This window comes from Fundulus heteroclitus, chromosome 22 (genome assembly GCF_011125445.2).
Source record: "Fundulus heteroclitus isolate FHET01 chromosome 22, MU-UCD_Fhet_4.1, whole genome shotgun sequence".
In the NCBI taxonomy this organism is placed as follows: Eukaryota; Metazoa; Chordata; class Actinopteri; order Cyprinodontiformes; family Fundulidae; genus Fundulus; species Fundulus heteroclitus.
In genome coordinates this window covers 37,014,459-37,032,514 of record NC_046382.1, presented here as the reverse complement: position 1 = coordinate 37,032,514, position 18,056 = coordinate 37,014,459, and the positions used below count along the sequence as shown (strand labels likewise).

Here is an 18,056-nt window from a genome sequence, read left to right as displayed (position 1 = left end):
AATCCACTCTGGTCTATTTCTTTCTACTGAGGCAATCCTCTTGTTCTCATAAGCATGTTCGCTTCTTGAGACTCTCAGCCATGTTCAAAGTCTACGGTGAGAGCAACGGAGCTACTATGAACGGCTAACACCGAAGCTAACCGCTAAGCTAACCGCTAAGCTAACCGGATACATATAAACTAGAAGTGCGCATGTGCGGCCAGCAAAAGGAATGGAACAAGGAACGAGCACGCACACTGGTGTTACATGATCGCGTCAGAATGATTGGCATGTGGCACAACCAATAGATAAGGTGATACCCCCCGGAACATGAGGGACAGGGGGAGGTGAGGACATAACCAAAACTCCGACAAATCACTGCTAGCTAGACTTTTTACAGGCCTGCATCTCCCACGGAGATCGATTTCTTTTTAATGTCCTGTTTCTGAATACATAATGTATTTACCAATTTCAAGATAGATGAGGCATTTTACCCATTATCACAAAAAGTATTTCTGAACAGGATTACCAACTATAGCTTTAATTATTAAGATTTCCTTTTGCTTAAAAAGCTAAAAAAATAATCTCAAACTGTATTTACAGAATACAGAATGCTAGTTTAGTTTAGTTTTTTAGCTACACAAGTCAACTCAAGAACTACTTCCTTTCCTACTTCATAATAAGAGCCCCAAAGAAGGATACAACAGGTTGTCACCTTCATAGTGAGGGATCATAATACTGGATTATCCTATTAATCACACGCTTACAGCAACTGGATAGCACTTCACATGACAGAACTCATTCCACTGGATTAAGCTATGCCTCTAATAAACATGTAAAGTCTTCGCTGATCCCGTGTAACTGGATTGTATCATTGTTTTCAAAATCATTAACTATTTTCTCAGTACAGTTTTGCACAAAGCTGTTGAGCTACATATAGATCAATATCTGCATAACATTGCTTCAAAAGTTGAGGCATGAACCAGTTTTACAAATAACTCACCGGACCATTTATCCATTTGTTACCAGCAGCCTGTCACAAAGACACAATCCAACTTCTTTCGGTGAGATCTCAAAACACAACACATATTTTAGTACCTACAGGGTGATTCCCTGGAACTATTAGTTTGAGATCAGACACACGGTAGAAGATCGACTGAAAGATGATCCATATCCTTGGTCCTGTCTCAGCTCTTTACTCATTTCTTCCGAATTTTCTTGAGCACACAACTTTCAGATACGTATAATTTGCTGTAGGTAAGATTAAAAGCACAACATCTCTTCTACTGTAATCAGCCTGTCCATTTTCTGTATTTCAATCATTATGCTGTTAAGATCAACTACAAAGACTGAATAGAAATTTAGCAGACAAGTGTAAAGAAAAGAGATAATCTGAAAATCAAATTACATCATTGCAGGATTCAAGAATTTTTAATAATTGTGATCAGATGCTAATCATAACATCCAACAGGGAAAATAATAAACATAGGAAGTCACAGTAAACACTTTTAGAGCCGGGCGGACATTCATTCTGAAGTCTGTCCTAAAGTGTAATAAAGAACAATACACTCCCTTTCAGTTAATTGGCTCCTGAAAGGAAAACCAACAATGAAACAACACAAAACCTAAACAAAAGGAAGTCAGACAAAGGCCAAAAAACACTGTTGAGTCTCTCTGAGCGCTAAATTCTGGAGAGCTGTGTGAAGAGGTCAGGGGAGGTCAGCAGAATACGAGATTAGGCCATTAGAGCGAGAAGAACTGTGCCAGTATAATCCCTTCACCATAATCTCTCTTTCTCCCTCCCTGCTGCTAATGGCTGCGAGACAATAAGATGCTCTAATCTGTCCACCGGGACGGCACACGGCTGCGCTGAGATATCAACCGGAGTACAGAGCAGATAGGCTAAAGTGTTTTGAGGATTATTTCTCTGGCATTTCTGCTTTATTAGATAGACTCCAGTGGGGGGACAAGAGAACGATGAGGGAGACCGACAAAAACAGACAGGGGAGAAATGGTAAGAAAAGCAGATGGCAAAGAAAACTGCTCCGCTCATGACTCCCGGTGCTTGTGCAAATGTATTAGGATTTAATTAAACTAAATGGTTTTTCAGGCAGAGAAAAAGAAATGATGCAAGTCTTTTGTAACCAGTCAAAAGCCACGAACTCAAAAGGTGCTCATAATACCGTAATATAGTAATTTAAATAAATCCTTAATTTTGTTTTAATGGCATTAAGCAATAAAAAAACGGCCTAATCAAGACAGCTAATCTTCTGAACATGTCACGTTCTACAAAAAAAAAACTTTTATGATATAAGAAACATTTAAATATGATGATACCAAGATTTCTTAAATGTGTCTGAAGTGTTTAAAAGATTTACAATGAGAATGTAAAATCTGTTGAATAAGTGTTTTCTGAACTTCTCAAGCAATGACGGAAAATATTCAAAAGCTTTTTGCTAGGATGACATTAAACTTGTGGTGTTCACATGATCCATCCTAATCCTGATGTCACACTGCTGTGTATCTATCTTCTGTTTGATGGTATAAAGAGACAATGCCTTTGTATGTATTTGACACTGTAGCATACACAATTTAATAAACTGATAAGCAAGGCTACCAAAAGTTTCTGAGACATATTAACATACTTTGTAATTTACCAACTGTTTCAGAATGGATGCAACTGTGACTCAACAATAACGCTGCAAAAACATTACAATGTTGGCTGCTGTGATCAACATCTATTCTTGGTTTTCAAATAATTTGGCTCATCATTATTTGACCTCTTGGGAGCACTTGAAGCATTTGCGACTTTATCTGCTGCAGGTCAGTTGATCCTCAAATACAAAAAATGTGAATAGATGCAAAGAAATGGTGACATCAAGGAACATGTAATATACCCTGTCCTGACACAGCTAAACACAGAGAATTCCTATCACAGAGATTTCACAATAAAATATCTTATCTTCTTTTGAGCTACTGTGATGCTATGGGAAGTTATTCTGAATATAGACCTTTGCTGACTACAATGCTAAACAGATGTTTTTAGCCGCTGGCCAGGATGTATAGTGTCCAACAGAATGCAGTCTCCCGGATAATCTTATACTATGCTACAAAAAAACAAACAACCAAAAAGCTATACTACAACAAATTAAGGTACCAAACTAATCCTTCTTTTAAATGTAAACTGCTATTAGCCTCAAAGCTCTTGTATCATTAAAAGACACAGCTGTTGCTCTTTGCTCTGAAATTGCTTTGCTGTATTAAAAGAATGAGAAAATTAAACAGTGGTCACAAAATTTGAAATGTCAATGACTGATTAATACAGACATCCAAAGTGGCTTTTAATGTCATCTCCTCCCTGCCAGTCTCTCTCTTTTGCTGCAACCAATGGGTCAGGACCTAAAATGGGTCACAGGCCTATGTTTAATAGATCCCCAAATGACCGCTCTGGTGGAATGCTTTCAGTACAGGTCCCTTGGTGAGAGACTAAATGTTTCATTTGGGTCCCGAGCTGCAAAGATTTAAGAGCCCTGGGCCTAAACGATAGCCAGACCTCGGGCTCAGCCGCAGACTGTAATGGGACAGTGAGTCCTTGGTCTTGCCTCTAATTCTCACCCAGGCCCAGGGAAAGGGTCTGTCCGCAGCTGATAAGTGGTTTTAATGTGATCTCCACTCTTCTTTTCTCCTCCATTTCCATCTCTACATCCCTCATCACTGCCTTGCCTCTTCCTTCTTTCATGCTTTGCATATCCTTCTTTCCCTCCTTTTGGCTCTGTCCCGATGTGTCTTAGATGATGGCGTGGCTCCAACCGTGGACAGCGGGACTTGTAGTCACTTTGGCCTTCCTCTCCTTTGTGGTCATTGCACAAGGGTCCGGCCCTTCTGGGGTGGTAGTGGTACCACAAAGAAAAGTCTCGCCGGACGTTGTGAAGAAAGAGTCCCACCCGGTGCTGGTCAGAAAGAAGAGAGAATGGTTGTGGAACTCTCTTTATGTACAAGAAGAGAAACCTGCACCCATCCCCTATAAGATTGGAGAGGTATGGTTTAAACCCTTCCAATCTAAGATGTCTATGATTTTTGAAGAAATTTGCTAAAAAAAAGTTGCTGGAAATGATCACAGCCACCATCTTTTTACTTTTTATTTTACAGCTAAGGTCAAGCCTGAATTCGGGTGTGAAGAAATTCACGATTGAAGGCGAAGGAGCGAACGACATCTTCACCGTGTTGGAAAACGGAAACCTGTATGTCACCACCTCTCTGGACAGAGAGAAGAAAGCCTCGTATAATTTGACGGCTAGGATGTACGACGGAAACAACAAGTTGATTGAGGACGCAGGAGACTTTGTTGTCCAAGTGACGGACATCAATGACAACTGCCCAGTATTCCCCAGGCAGTACAATGGATCCATCACGGAGAGAACGAGTACGTTGGATCACTTTTTATGTGATTTAAACATAGACTTGAGTGTGAAGATAAGCGGGGAATGGTCACACCTGTTACTGTCAATGTAGCATCCACTTGTAAAATAAAAACCATGCACATCCTTAGTTTACTTTCTAAAAATTAAGGAGGGACATTTAATGTCGTGGCTGACAGTTATGTACATCCATACATTTCCCCTCCTCTAGAATCTGTTGTGGCTAGCGTAAAGGCGTTTGACGCAGATGACCCAAACACTCACAACGGAGATCTCAGGTACTCCCTGAAAAGAGAGGACGAGACTTCTGCTCTCTTTGAAATCCACCCGGTAACAGGTAGGCAGCGGTAGTGTTGTTCACTCCAACTCTTTCTCTCAGCAAATGATTTTTTTTTTCTTTCTGGGTAGCTGTGCACCAAAAGGCTATTTTTACCTTAATATGAGTCAGAGCCGACCTCAGAGATAACACTTCCTCTGTCGCTCGGCAGGTGTGATCACCTCCAAGACAAACACCCTGGACCGGGAAACAAAGAGCCAGTATATGGTTGTGGTTATTGCTAAGGACATGCAAGGAATGGCCACAGGCTGCTCTGCCTCCACCTTGGTCCCCATCACCATCACCGATGCCAATGACAACTTAGCCTCTTTTACCAGAAGTAAGGAACAGAGTAATCTAACCCTAAGCAATGATATAGTGGCAGATCTGATCATTTATTGTTTCAAGAAATGTGTAGATCTATTTCATGAAACTCTACCCATATCTACATATACATATACATATATACCGTTTTTGTGTTTGTTTTCTGTCTCAAGGAGAATATGAAATAAGTGTTCCAGAAAACCTTAATGTTAATGAGAAGATTGGCACGCTGGAGGTGGCGGATAGAGACGAGATGAAGAACAAGCAACCCTGGTTTTCTATTGCAAGCGAGGGTGGCAAAGTGTTCAGCGTTAAACCTGGACCGCACAAGAACTGCATCCTGATGCTCAAACAGGTAGGAGGCCTGGAGGGGACAAAACTGATTGGAGGATGTCTCCGGGCAGTGCTGACCTTTTTGTTCACCCTGTGGTGAATAAAAAGCACAGGGTGGTGTAACAAAGATTTAACTTTTAGACTTTAATGGATCAATATTCATGTTTTGAGAGACATTTTAGTCGGGAGATGTTCTAGAGGGTACACATGTGGGAGGTCAAATTATTCCAAATATTTAGACTTATGAAGTATTGGTGAGAGTTTTTGGGGCCATTTTAAACCTTCTGTTGACTCCGTACTGAGCTCTACAGAGTAATATAAAATATTTTTCAAGCATGCATCATACAGCGTTTAGAACAGTTAACCTGGCTAGTGTTATTAACACAGCGGTCTGCAATTGAATTTCCCAGAGAATGCAGCCTCTAATCTTAAGCCTTTTCTATTAAGAGGCTGTTGACATTTTCAGACCAGGTTGTTGGGGACAGACATAGATTGAATACTTAAAAGGAAACACTGATACTAAACTTGTACCCTTTTTTTTGCTTTTGTAGCTCCTCCCACCATCCAATATTGTTGTAGTTAGCTCCGACCCATAAACCGCTGAGGCACAATGGTTTCGCTGACATTTTTCATTTTCCTTTTGGCCAAACAAGTGAAATTTCTCCAGTTCTGGTCACCAGCTCGTCCATTGCATAGTTTGACTTCTCTGAACCAAAATTCTGCAACTCTTCAGAAAAAATGTAAAATATGAACACAGCTCGTCAAAGTCCTGAAATATACTGTACCTTCCGTCCTTGTTTTGCAATGAAACTTAAGCAAGGCAGACAAAAGTGTATTCAGAAGACACTTTTTGGAGAAGAAAAACAACTAACCTTAGCCTGAGTGTTGCACATGAATTGTTTCCTGGAGACACGCGAGCTGTGAATACCTGAAGTAGGGTAAACTACAAAACATGGATGGGCTTCTTCTAAATTTACTCCCCAAAGAAGTCAAAACCGCAAAGGATGTGTAAAATCCTCATGTTCAAATGTTCGAGCCCCAGAAACGGGTGGAAAGCTCCTTCGCAAACATTAAAAGGCGAGTGTAAAAATACACTCTGGTATGGCAAACATTACAAACACACAAGAGTCGAGCAGAAGGATGATAGCAGCAGTGCTCTGACAGGATTTCCTAAAATTCTCACGTACCAGTATACTGACGTTCTTATTATGTGGGATTTTTTTTTTTGATCATGCTTCCTTACATCTACTGCCAAATAACTACAGTGTAAAATGCAAACCTTCACCCTGAAATGCAAGATGTTTTTTTTTTTTTTTTTTTTTTTGCAGGCTGACAGTAATATACAACGCTGTGTTGGAACCTCCTCCTTCTGGTTGGAGGAGATATTTATGCTTGCAGGAATTTCAGGAGGTTCACTTGTCAAGATAAAGTATTTAGGACTTCAGAGAGTTGAAAATATATTCTTATAAAATAAGCCGGGTAATTTCTTGGCCCGGAACCAAATCGAACCCCGATCTTTTCTCTGCTCCACTCGCCCCTCAGCCCTACAGCCGCTCTCATCTTCCTCACCGTCTGTGTTTACAGACTAAGCCCAGCTATCGTCCACACCGCCGCCAAGGTTTCATTCGTGCTAAGCTGTTTACTAGTGCCTTTGATACCCTGCGACTGAGCATCCTTGTTACAGAGAATAATCCTGTTAACAGAATATTCCTGTCTACCTGCGTTGTCCCGTCCACAGATGAAAAGCGTGCTTTGTAGTGCAGCGGGAGGAAATGGAAACAAAGCGGATGCAAATTGCTTTTTATCACGGAGCTTAAATAAATGTTAAAAACTGAAGGAAAACCTAAACTTTCATTAGAGATATGTTCACAGAGGAGGCTCTTTAATATTTTCATCTCAAGATTCTTGCGAGAAACTGTAAAATAATTAAAAACAAAATGATTCCAAGGTTCAAGTTCGTAATACAAAGTAGTCTTTAATACTGAGGTGGGAATTTTCATTTTAGGAAGTGAGAAAGTGCGTGTCTCTAATCTACAGCGCCGACGGGTCTCTTTGAAGTCAAGCTGTGTCTTTTAACAATCCCAGCAAGGATTTAAAGTAGATGCTATGATGAAACCAAGTCGTTTCTGAAGGCAGACGTTGACTAGAGCAAAGTTAAAAAAAAAAAGCCTGACCTGCATTAAAAAATTGCATACGCATTAGAGATGCTCCAATCCAGTTTCTTTATGTGAATTCCTACATCTGCCAATCCTGATATTTTTTAATCTAGGTTTTACTTTAACTAACGTTTTTTTCTGTTGTTGTTGTACACAGTAATATCAGTGGTCATGCTGCAGTTTAACTCAATTCTGCAGTTTTATTGACTTTTACACACATCTGTTTTAAAAGTCAGAAAGATCCTTTGAAACATTGCTCACATTATTATGGTAGTGGAAGCAAGTCCAGACCAGATGACAGTGACAATTTTTACACTGTTTTAACAGCTTTTAGTTGTGATTAGCACCGTAAACACAGCCAGCATCACTGATCTAACAGCAGCTCCAGCTCCTAATTATTACGGCAAACGTTCCTCTTATGATATGATTGCTTTAACAGTCCAGAGTATCATTTATGGCTCTTACTATTTGCACAACAAATACATGATTTCAGTTTTACCCCCAATCCACACAGAGATGTTGGTCATGCTAAGCAGCAGAAGGCTCACTTTGCAGCCCACAGGCCATTTTTATGACTATAGTCTGGACCTTTACATTTTAAGTCCTCTAACAACTAATGACATATACGTAACATCTGTTTACATATAGTTTATGAGGCTGCTGTGTATACTACTGTTGTATTAAAGTGCACAGCAATTTTTAGACCGCAAGTTCAAATTAGTGAATGAGTGGACGGATGGACTGATTGTTTTACTCCAACATCCCATCCAAGAATGATGTTGGAGTAAAACCTCAGTTCTGAAAGCAATACTAGAACTCCACAGAAAACGTTGTCTTATAAATTAAACTGATCCTTATATTTAGAGTTTTTGAAAATGAAGAAGACATGTGAGTGCCCGGCATGTTTGTTCTGATTGACTTCTACTTTGGTTCTGATTGTGGAGGAATTCACTTAATATCAGACCCTCTCCCTAAAACAGTTATTTTTTTGTCTATGTCTGCCCAAAGTCGCTTCCATCAAAAAAAAGTTTAGGGTCAGTTTGACAAACTCTAAATGATGCGTTCAGCCAGATGGAGTCTCCTGGGTTGTTTTACATTTACAGCCTTTTTACACCTGGAGTTAACGGCCGTTCTCGTCCGGGTAAACGGAGGTGCAAACTCACTCAGCGCAAACATAAGAGATGCATTTGTGCACTTAGGTGCAAATGTGTTCCTACTCCCACAAAACAAGAAACCGTATGTTTTCACAAAAAACTCTGGAGGATTAATTCAACTTTAGAGCAGCATGGCGCTGAATGTGCAAATGACATGGTGTCTGGAGGTTCGACGTCATCTTCTTTTCTCTCCCCAGGCTTTAGACTATGAGACACAGAACAGCCACACTTTTACTGTCAAGGTGGAAGAAGATCTGCAGTTTTCTCCCGCAGACAACTTTAAAACTGCAAGCACAACAGCACAGGTAATTCTTTCCCTTTCTAATACCAGAATAGCAGCGTAAAGCAAAATATCTTAATAATATATCTATTATGTTTGGATTCCTTTGAACTCTGTTATTGATTCTAGCAAGTTTAAACATTGTATTTAAATTTTAAGTTCAGCAAATATTCAACCATAAGGGCTAAAGCACAAATATCCTCTTTCAGAAAAAGAGGTAATCAGTTACTGTATCCCAGAAAGAATATAGAAACACAAAAAAGTTAGATGTAGACGGTACTGTGCAAAAGTCTTGAACCACTTCTAGACTTCTTCTGTGTTTCCTCCCAGGGAGGCCAGACCTTTTATCTTTTAAAACTGTCTTGATCAGTAGTTTGTTAATCTGTCGATCCCTTTTTCAGACATAACTATGCCTTGTTGAAAGCCAAATATGCCAAAGAAAGATGTTTGCACAACTCTGTACAAGGTTCCTACATAGTTATGAAAAATGGAAAAAGGGGGAAATTAAGCATCGAAATATGGTTGAATTTCTAATTGTCTTTTCTTCGGCTTCCATCAACTAAAGGAAAAAAACTCTTACTTTTTTCAAATATGTGAAAACATGTTTTTCACATTGCCTAGGATTTGCAACACCTTGAGTATTAGTCAAAATGCATTAGCGCAGTTTTTTTTTTTTTTTTTGGAGATAGTGACAGAACAAAAGATAAATGAACACTAATTCTCTTCTTTTTTTTTTTTTGGTTCTTAAACAGAATCTAGTATAGATACCCAAAAAAGACCAAGATGCTTTCAAATCTTCTGATGTTTTTCATGAAAAAAGAAAACTTAAACCTAAATCAAAAATTGAGCAGTTACTAGTCTACCTATGAGCCCCGGAACAGGGACTGACCCTAAAAACTTGAAAATCTGAGTCGAGAAAATATTGGTGCACCGTCCCTTTTTGTTGATGACCCATATTATGGCTTCCTATAAATTTGCCAGTTCAAAATGTTCCAAAGAAGGAGCTGCTAATAACAAAGCAGAAGTTAAAGTTAGGAAGAATGTTTGAATCCTGTCCAAGGGGCAAGTCAACGCTGTCTCTCAACTGCTACAACTAATCCCCACCAGGTCAAAATCAGGGTGATAGATGTTGACGAGCCACCGGTTTTCACCCAAACCACCTATAACTTCAGCGTGTACGAGGAGCGGGTCGAGACGAGACCATTCGGAGCGATCCAAGCCAGAGACCCCGACAGAGCCAAGAAGCGCATAGAGTATGGGCTCTGCACACACCCACTCAGATGACTAAATAACACTCCAGCTGTCATCCAGCTGTGCACCCCGATTGTTGGGCTGATCTCTGGCTCCCGTTGTTTAGGTACTCCATCTTAGACGCGGGCTTACCCTTCGGCATCGACCCGTTCACGGGTCAGTTGTCCGTCCTCAGGAAGCTGGACAGAGAGGTGCAGGAAAGACACGAGTTTCAAGTCAAGGCGCAGGAGGAGAACGACGGTACGTCCCACACCCGCATCAGCACTGCTTGGCTTTATTCATCCTGTCACCCTGAAACAATAGATCCTCACATAAAGATGGAAACCATGTGTTTTCTTTCTTTTCTTTTCTTTTTAACAATGGGGCGTTACAGAAGAAGGGCCTAAAGGGACAGTATGTTCTGTCATTTGGACGGGTGGCTCTTTTCCGTTCGCTTTATGAAGGCTGCCAGAGTCACACATTAATGGGGATTTTATTATAGATTCGACACATTGCTGCAACACCTGCTCGACCCACTCTGGAAACAGCGACTAAGCAGGAAAATCACATTAGTGAGTCCTTTTGTTCACTTGCAGCTTTTAAGCCCAAAGCCTATATTTTTAGACGAGCAATGAATGAAATCCAGAGATCTATTTTAGCTGCTTGTCACAACGTTTAGGCAGCACACAGCTCCCCTGAGCTTGACAAGGTCCTCGATATATACTATTTGTTCTGTGCTAAAGATATTTTTAAAATATCAGGGCAAGAGACAATAAAGAGAGCTATCAAAGGGGGAACATTCAAAAGAAGATGCAAATGCACGTAAGAGATGCTTTAATGCGACAACACAAAAATACCTGTCAAACACGGAGCTCACAAATAGAGAACTTTTCAGTCACTTGACCTTAATCAGATCCGTCAGTGACGCAAATTGCTCACAGCTAATTATAATCATGGCTAATCACTGCCAGAACTGTCCATTAAAGTAAATAATAAACAAGCGCTGGGTGATCAGGAGTCTGGGCCTAAAGAGAAAATAAAATATCTATGAGCAGGAAAATCTTCAAATAGATTTGGGGAACTTGGCAAAAAAAAAAAATTAGAGGCTGTCTGAGTGACAATTAATTTTTTAGTTGAGTGTTAAATATTGTAATCCCCCGTAGTCTCCACTGTAAGAATGTTAAATAATTTGAAACCAGCTAAGAAAACTTAACGAGGAGTGTAGGATTTTAGGTGTAATCATTTCCCCTGAGAGTCTGAGAGCCCAACAGGTTCTGATGTGACCTCTTTTCTTTTGTCTTTCCCATTAGATGTCATGTTTGTGAAATAAAGCGACATTATCTCTGACCATGTTATGGTGCTCTGGCTGCTTTTCTCTGAAGTAGACGTACAGCGTATCCATTTTTATCATTATCAACCATTAACCTTCCTAACCTTAGACATAGACTACAGACGCAGTATGCAACAGTTGTTTCTTTAATGAAATTTATCCTCATTAAAACAGAGTTATGTATACCAACAGTAATAATGTTACAGAATCAATGTGTCACCCCCATAAGTTATTATGTGTAGGCACTGCCTTAATGCTAGCTCACCTGTAGTTGCAGCTGAGCAAAAGCATTTTTTGCTTATTTTTACAAGTAAAGTGAATACTTAGATGGACCTTTTCTGGTCCTCACTTTTTTTCTGGGCTAGGGGTTAGGCTTAGTACTTAAGTTTAGGGTTAGGGTTGAGTATATACTAATAATGGAAGGACTTTGACCACTTTTATTTTGGGTTTGGGGTTTGGTTTAACGCTATGGTGTCAATTAGGTTTAGGTTTAGGGTGAGTTTAAGTATAAACCTTGCTAGGGTCAGGGTTAAGCCATAGAAAGTCTCCGTAAGACAAGGCACGGTCCTCACTATGTACATTAGACAAGGATGTGTGTGTATAAATACACATATGTACTGTTACCATTCATTGTCAGCAAAAAAAAAAAAAAAAAACGTGCATCCAGCTGCTGCAGAAGCCACAGCTGTACTCTGCTGTAATCTCCTCCTTGGGCTTGTTCTCCGTCTCGCTCAGAGAAGTTGCAGAGGAGGAGCTTCTGTGTACATCGTCTGTGACACACAGCAATAAAACGAAGGAAAATACAATAGTTTCATTCATTTTGGTTAAAAAGCAGAATAACGCTTTGGGTTTATAAATAAAAATAAAAGGCTCGCAAATGCAGCAGGCTGCAAACATTCCAGACTTGATCAAAAATGTGCTTGTAGCAAAGAGAAGGTGGGTGTAAAGTATATTTCCCACCATCCACAAAGTCTCCCTAGCATTTAGTCAGCTTTATTTTAACTGCACATGGTTTCCTTTTATCGTAGCAAAAAAAAAAAAAAAAAAGTGTAAGATCTCCCCTTCAGCAGGCTGCATTAGGGGTTTTATCTGTAAAACATTGGTTGTAGTTGATGCTTTACTCTTGCTCGTTAGTTCTAACTTTTCCTAAATCCATCTCCAGTCTGTAATTAGCCAGTGGGCTTGGCTCGCGAAGCTAACAAAATAACCAACTCTTTCTCTCTTGCTAGATTTTTCAATGTGACTTTACTCCTTAGTGCCGTATTTCCACCTTCCTCTGAAGCATCTCTACAAGCTCTTGGCGAACTATCTCCTAGTCACAAACGTAATCACAACATCCTTTTAGATGTTCATGAATTGTCTCTCTTTAGGTTTGGTGTCATTTGTGAACGTTAACATAAATGTTCTGGACATCAATGACAACCCACCTGAACTGATCGCCCATGACATCTTCGTGTGTGAGAACGACGTCAAAGGCACGGTAAGAAAAGCACGTTTTAAATACCTTGAAATGCTTTTTGTTGTTGTTGTTTTCAGATTCAGGTTTTCAAAAACAATAGAACAGAATCTAAAAGACATACCGCCAGACCTTAACGTTTTTATTTTTTGTCTCTTCTCCTATAACTGGTGTTGTTTCAGAATACTTTTTGAACCAAGGTTTTAAATCTAGCACATTTAAAACAACATGCAACAGAATCCACCGTTGTGAACGTTAGTGTTCCCGTGTCCATTTCCTCTCATTAATACCATTGTCCCTCTTCAGGTAATTGGCATCTTGGAAGCCTCGGACAAAGACGATCGCCCAGCGACCTTCACTTTCAGCCTTGCCGTCCAAAGCTTCAACTTCTCCGTCAAAGACCACGGCAGTGAGTGCTTGTACTCTCGTGATAATTGCTTTCCTGTTTCCTTACCTGTTGATCCATCCGAGTGAAAACAGGAGCTTGCAGTGGGCCTCCTAAGTTGTTGCCAGGCAACAGATGAAACTATCAGAGGCACAGTGCTCAGCGCTGATTAGCTGTAGCTGAATGGTTCTGTGCTACTTTTGCGCTTCATTATTCCTTAGAAAGAAAAAAAATGTGTTCATATTAAGTTCACTGGGACACTGTTTCATATTGATGGGGGGGGGGGGGTGAGTTGGAGCATATGTTTATGTTTAACTTTCTTGATTTTATAAATGTTTGTCACTGACTCACAGCACCACCTTCCCACCGTCCCTAAATGCATTATGAGTTTTTGCTTGTCACCATGGGCGCCTCGCCTTTAAAATATTTCGGAGGAGCCTCTGATTTTCAGTTTTTCTAATTTCAAAGCTTTTTCATTTTAATTTTAGTATGTGAGAGCCGTCTTTTCTGCTTTACCAATCATTCCCACAGGCGTGTAAAAGCCCATGAACGTAATGGACGTATCAAAAGGCTTTCAGAAATTCAAAGATTACCACCATCCAAATTCTGGATTCTGGGAAGCAGCCAATGAAAATAACAGGGTTGCGCTCCAGTTTTCTTGTTAGAGTCGGTGCCTTGACAGTGTACTGTAAATCTCTGAGCTTTAGTGTGGCTGTTGAGCCACAGGAAAAGAAAACGGAGGGGAAGTTGAGGTCAAGACACTGAGAGCAAAATATGGGCCTTCCATGTGAATCCCTCTGCTAGAAAATGCAATATTTCTGTGTAGACCAAATGAGAAAATGTGTTCGTTTCACCCGTTCATTTCACGTGGTACACGGATCATATTGGGGAAAAATTTTATTAAACTTTAGGCAAAGGGCGCTCTACTTTACATCAGATTTTCAGATTTTTTTATTTTTTTTTAATTCTTTATTTAAACTTTTTTACATTTTTGTATTGCTAAGAGACTATATGTGATAGATCAATTAAAAAACATATTCATAGTAAATCAGAGGAGGAAAAGGCTCATCATTTTAATATAATAATTTTTTCATAAATACAAATCTAAACCTTTAACTGGGCCGTGCTGACACATGGATGGCCTTTGAGCTAAACCACTCCATTGTTGCTCAGACTGTGTGTTTAGAGTTGTCCTGCTGGAAATCTGAAACTCGCCTCCAGTCTCAAGTCTTTTGCCGCGTCTAACAGGTTTTCTTCCAGAATAGTCTAGTGTTAAGCTATTTCCATTTCCCCATCAACTCTGACCAACCTCTCTATCCTTGCTGGAGAAAATCCCGTCTCCACAGCATGATGCTGCACACAGGCATCTGGGACGCTTCTCTCCCAGAACAGATCGTCATTTCGCGTGGACTTCTATGTCTTGGAAGGTTTTAGGGTGCTCCATATACTTTCCATTTCCAGATGATGAATAATAATCCATTACAGGACTGGATGATATAGGAAAAAAGTATATTGATGAAACAGAAATTATATTGATATCAAGAATTTAAAAAAATTAAAAACATATATTGTAAGTGCAGCCCTGGCCATTTTATGCTGTTGCTTAATGACCCATTTTTAGATAAAGAACACACAAACACTGAATTCAAACTCTACCCTTTATTCAATCAAGCTATTATATATAAAAAAAAAAAGTTTTGTAAAAAAAGAACACGTGCTCACTGAGCTCTTTGAGAGGTGTGGGGCTTAGTGTTCCTGGGTCTGCGTTTGTGATTGGTTGAGAGAATGTAATGGCTGTAGTATTAACATACATGATAGGCTAGAATGCAAAGGAGGAAAACTGGTCTGGTATTGAAATTGTTATTGACCCTTTTTGTTCTGTCACACCACACGTCTATCCATCACTATATATATATATATATATATATATATATAGTCATTGATTTATCGTCCAGCCCTAGTCCATTAGATGTTCAAATCTTGGGGTTTTGTTTTAAAACCTAATCTGCTTTTAACAACCTTATCCCTGACCTGTCCTTCTTGAGGTTCAAGGCACTCTTGGTTCGTTAATGTTGTAACTTTGAAAGTAGATGGTGGCTACTAATTTTATTCAATGTTTTCACAAGAGGGCTAAAATACATGCCATGCCACACATGAAAGATTTTTTTATATACATTTAAAACCATCTCTAATTTTCTTTCCACTTTCCAACTATGCATTGCTTTGTGTTGGTTTATAAAATAAAATCCCAATAAAATACATTGAAGTTTTTAATGTCACGTTTAATGGAACGTGACAAAATGAGAAAAAAAAAAAACGTCATGGGGTATGAACACTTTTGGGAAACACCATCTACATACAGTAGGTCACAAAACGGCAGTGCAAAGTGTTTTTTCATCATTTTTCATGGGTACATTTTGCTAGAAGACAATGCCTCCAGAAAAGGCTTGCCAAATGCTCAGAGCCTCAGGTAGTCGGATGAAAGATTGAGGCAAAGTGTTAATATTTGATTTAAGTGAAACTTGAACAGCTCTAAAAGCAAGAAAAAGAGAGGAAAAAGGGAATAAACAACCCTCATCCATTTCCACTCTTCATTTGCCTGGAGCAGTTGACATGTAGCAGTGATGGAGGGAGAGGAAGATAGAGAAGAGCTAAAGGAGAGAGATGCGTGGCAAAGGTGGAGGAACAGATGAAAGGAGAACAGAGAGATGTCAAGAAATGAGGGAGAGGTGTAGATGAGAGGAGGCACGAGGGAAAAGAGAAGCATAAACATCAGCTTGAAAAGGAAGATTGAAATGAAATCTCTGCTGATAATTCTTAATAAAAAGAAAATATCATGGATACAATAACAAAATCTAACGCAAAATAAGCAAAACAGAACAATAGCAGAGGGAAAACGAGAGAAAAAATAAAGCACGGATGAAGGACTAAATTAGGGAACAGAGTATGAGGGCTGGGGCGAGAAGAATAAAGAAGTAACGACAGGAAAGAAGAAATAGCTGCGAGGCAAAGACTGCATGAAAAAGGAATCAAATCAAAATGTCAACCGGTGAAAAGAGAGGTTCAAGAAGATGAAAGGTGCAACAAGGAAATGAAGGAGACAGAGGACAGACGCGAATAGTTGTCTTTTAACTGCTGTCAGTGTGAATCGCAGGACTATCCGCTTGCCTTAAAAAAAAAAAAAAGTCCCCAACACAACCACAGACACTCCCAAAGCACACCTAGACACAGCGAAACCTGCGAAGTGAAAGCTGTAAAATATTAATAATCTTCGTCCTCTTTAAAACGGGCAAAAACAACCTTCAGTACAGGGAAGAGGCAGTGTAGCTGCACTGTGAAGCGACGCGACTGTGTGTTGTGTGCAGGCAGCTACACGAAGCTTGCCACATTAATACCAGAGAGGCAGGGGACAAACAAGGAAAAAGGGAAAGAAGAGTAATGAGATAGAGCCAAATAAATCTCCAGAGGGCAGTGAGGAATATCCCAAAATCCGCAGAGACGGGATTAAGAAGGGAAATCAAACAGAGAACGATTGGTGGACGCAAAGGAGAAGAGTGGTGGGATGAAGGGCTGATAGACACTGTTTTTATCTTTTATTCACTCAGTGAATTCTTCTTTTGGACATTTTTGTCATAAAGACTCTGCGTTTTAAATTGCTATATACTCTCTCTGCATGCATGGAGAAAACAGTCTAAGTTCTTAGCTAAAGCAAAATGGTGATAAAGCCATTAGCTCAAATAGTTTTATTTGCTATCAAGATATCTAAATGAAATACTTGAGTAAAAATTCACTTCTTTTATTTAGATGTTACTGATGATTTTGTATTGAGGACTGCAGCTATTGCACATCCAGACTGTTGTTGATTCACCACAGCAATGTGATTCAATTCGATCACATTTGATGGGCTAGGTTTCAGAAAACAGATCTGGGGCCTCATTTATAAAGCTTACGTACGCACAAAATAGGGCCTGAAACGTGTGTTTGGCATTTTCCACGCAAAAGTTGTGATCTATAACAAAAAACTTGATGGGAAAATCTTTGGGGGCATTCCTCCTGGTCTCCCTCTTTTCTCTGCATGTCGATCTGAACGCACAGCCTCAGAGGAATTTCAACACGAAATATGGCTTTCATCTGACATTGCAAAACAGTAATCATGTTTCATTTTTAACAAGTTATTTTAATGTGGGCAACATCTGTGGTTTTACCTCTGATTTTCTCATCTAATAAACGCCTCTGTTTGAAAAATTTCTAGAGTTTCTTCAGCTTTTCTCCTAGTTTGCCACATCACCATGAAAAAAAAGCTGACACTTATAACCCACATCAACATTCATAAGGTGCTTTGCATTGACCATTTATGGTTGAATCTGGGCGTGTTGAGGGAAGAACATGAGGTAGAACCAGGTACGCAAACATTCAGGTACAGCTGTCATCTATAAAGCGAGATTACCTGCTTCTTTGCGTGTGCTTGGTTTTATAAATCTGAATATTTTTTTGCCATACGGCAATTTTTTCTTTTTTATAGTACGTACACTTTTAGTATGGATTCCACACAATGTTTTATAATTGAGACCCCTGGACCTAGCATAGAACTCTGTGGAACACCATTATCAACCGTTGCTTATAAAACTAACATGTACAAATCGTTCAGCTAGATCTAGCCTGAACTGATCTACATCAGTAGTTTTGATTGTGATG

The 18,056-nt window shown here is 39.6% G+C and overlaps 1 protein-coding gene across 1 annotated transcript in view; it reads left to right on the top strand.

The window, feature by feature from the left end:
- Positions 1 to 18,056, top strand: part of cdh5 (cadherin 5) — a 40,750-nt gene that overhangs the window by 8,862 nt on the left and 13,832 nt on the right. The window contains exons 2-11 of the mRNA XM_036125904.1: positions 3,771 to 4,016; positions 4,129 to 4,402; positions 4,609 to 4,734; positions 4,886 to 5,053; positions 5,211 to 5,392; positions 8,878 to 8,985; positions 10,068 to 10,213; positions 10,318 to 10,451; positions 12,891 to 13,000; positions 13,283 to 13,385. Coding sequence (XP_035981797.1) covers positions 3,771 to 4,016; positions 4,129 to 4,402; positions 4,609 to 4,734; positions 4,886 to 5,053; positions 5,211 to 5,392; positions 8,878 to 8,985; positions 10,068 to 10,213; positions 10,318 to 10,451; positions 12,891 to 13,000; positions 13,283 to 13,385 — 1,597 coding nt within the window. The remainder of the gene's footprint in view (positions 1 to 3,770; positions 4,017 to 4,128; positions 4,403 to 4,608; positions 4,735 to 4,885; positions 5,054 to 5,210; positions 5,393 to 8,877; positions 8,986 to 10,067; positions 10,214 to 10,317; positions 10,452 to 12,890; positions 13,001 to 13,282; positions 13,386 to 18,056) is intronic.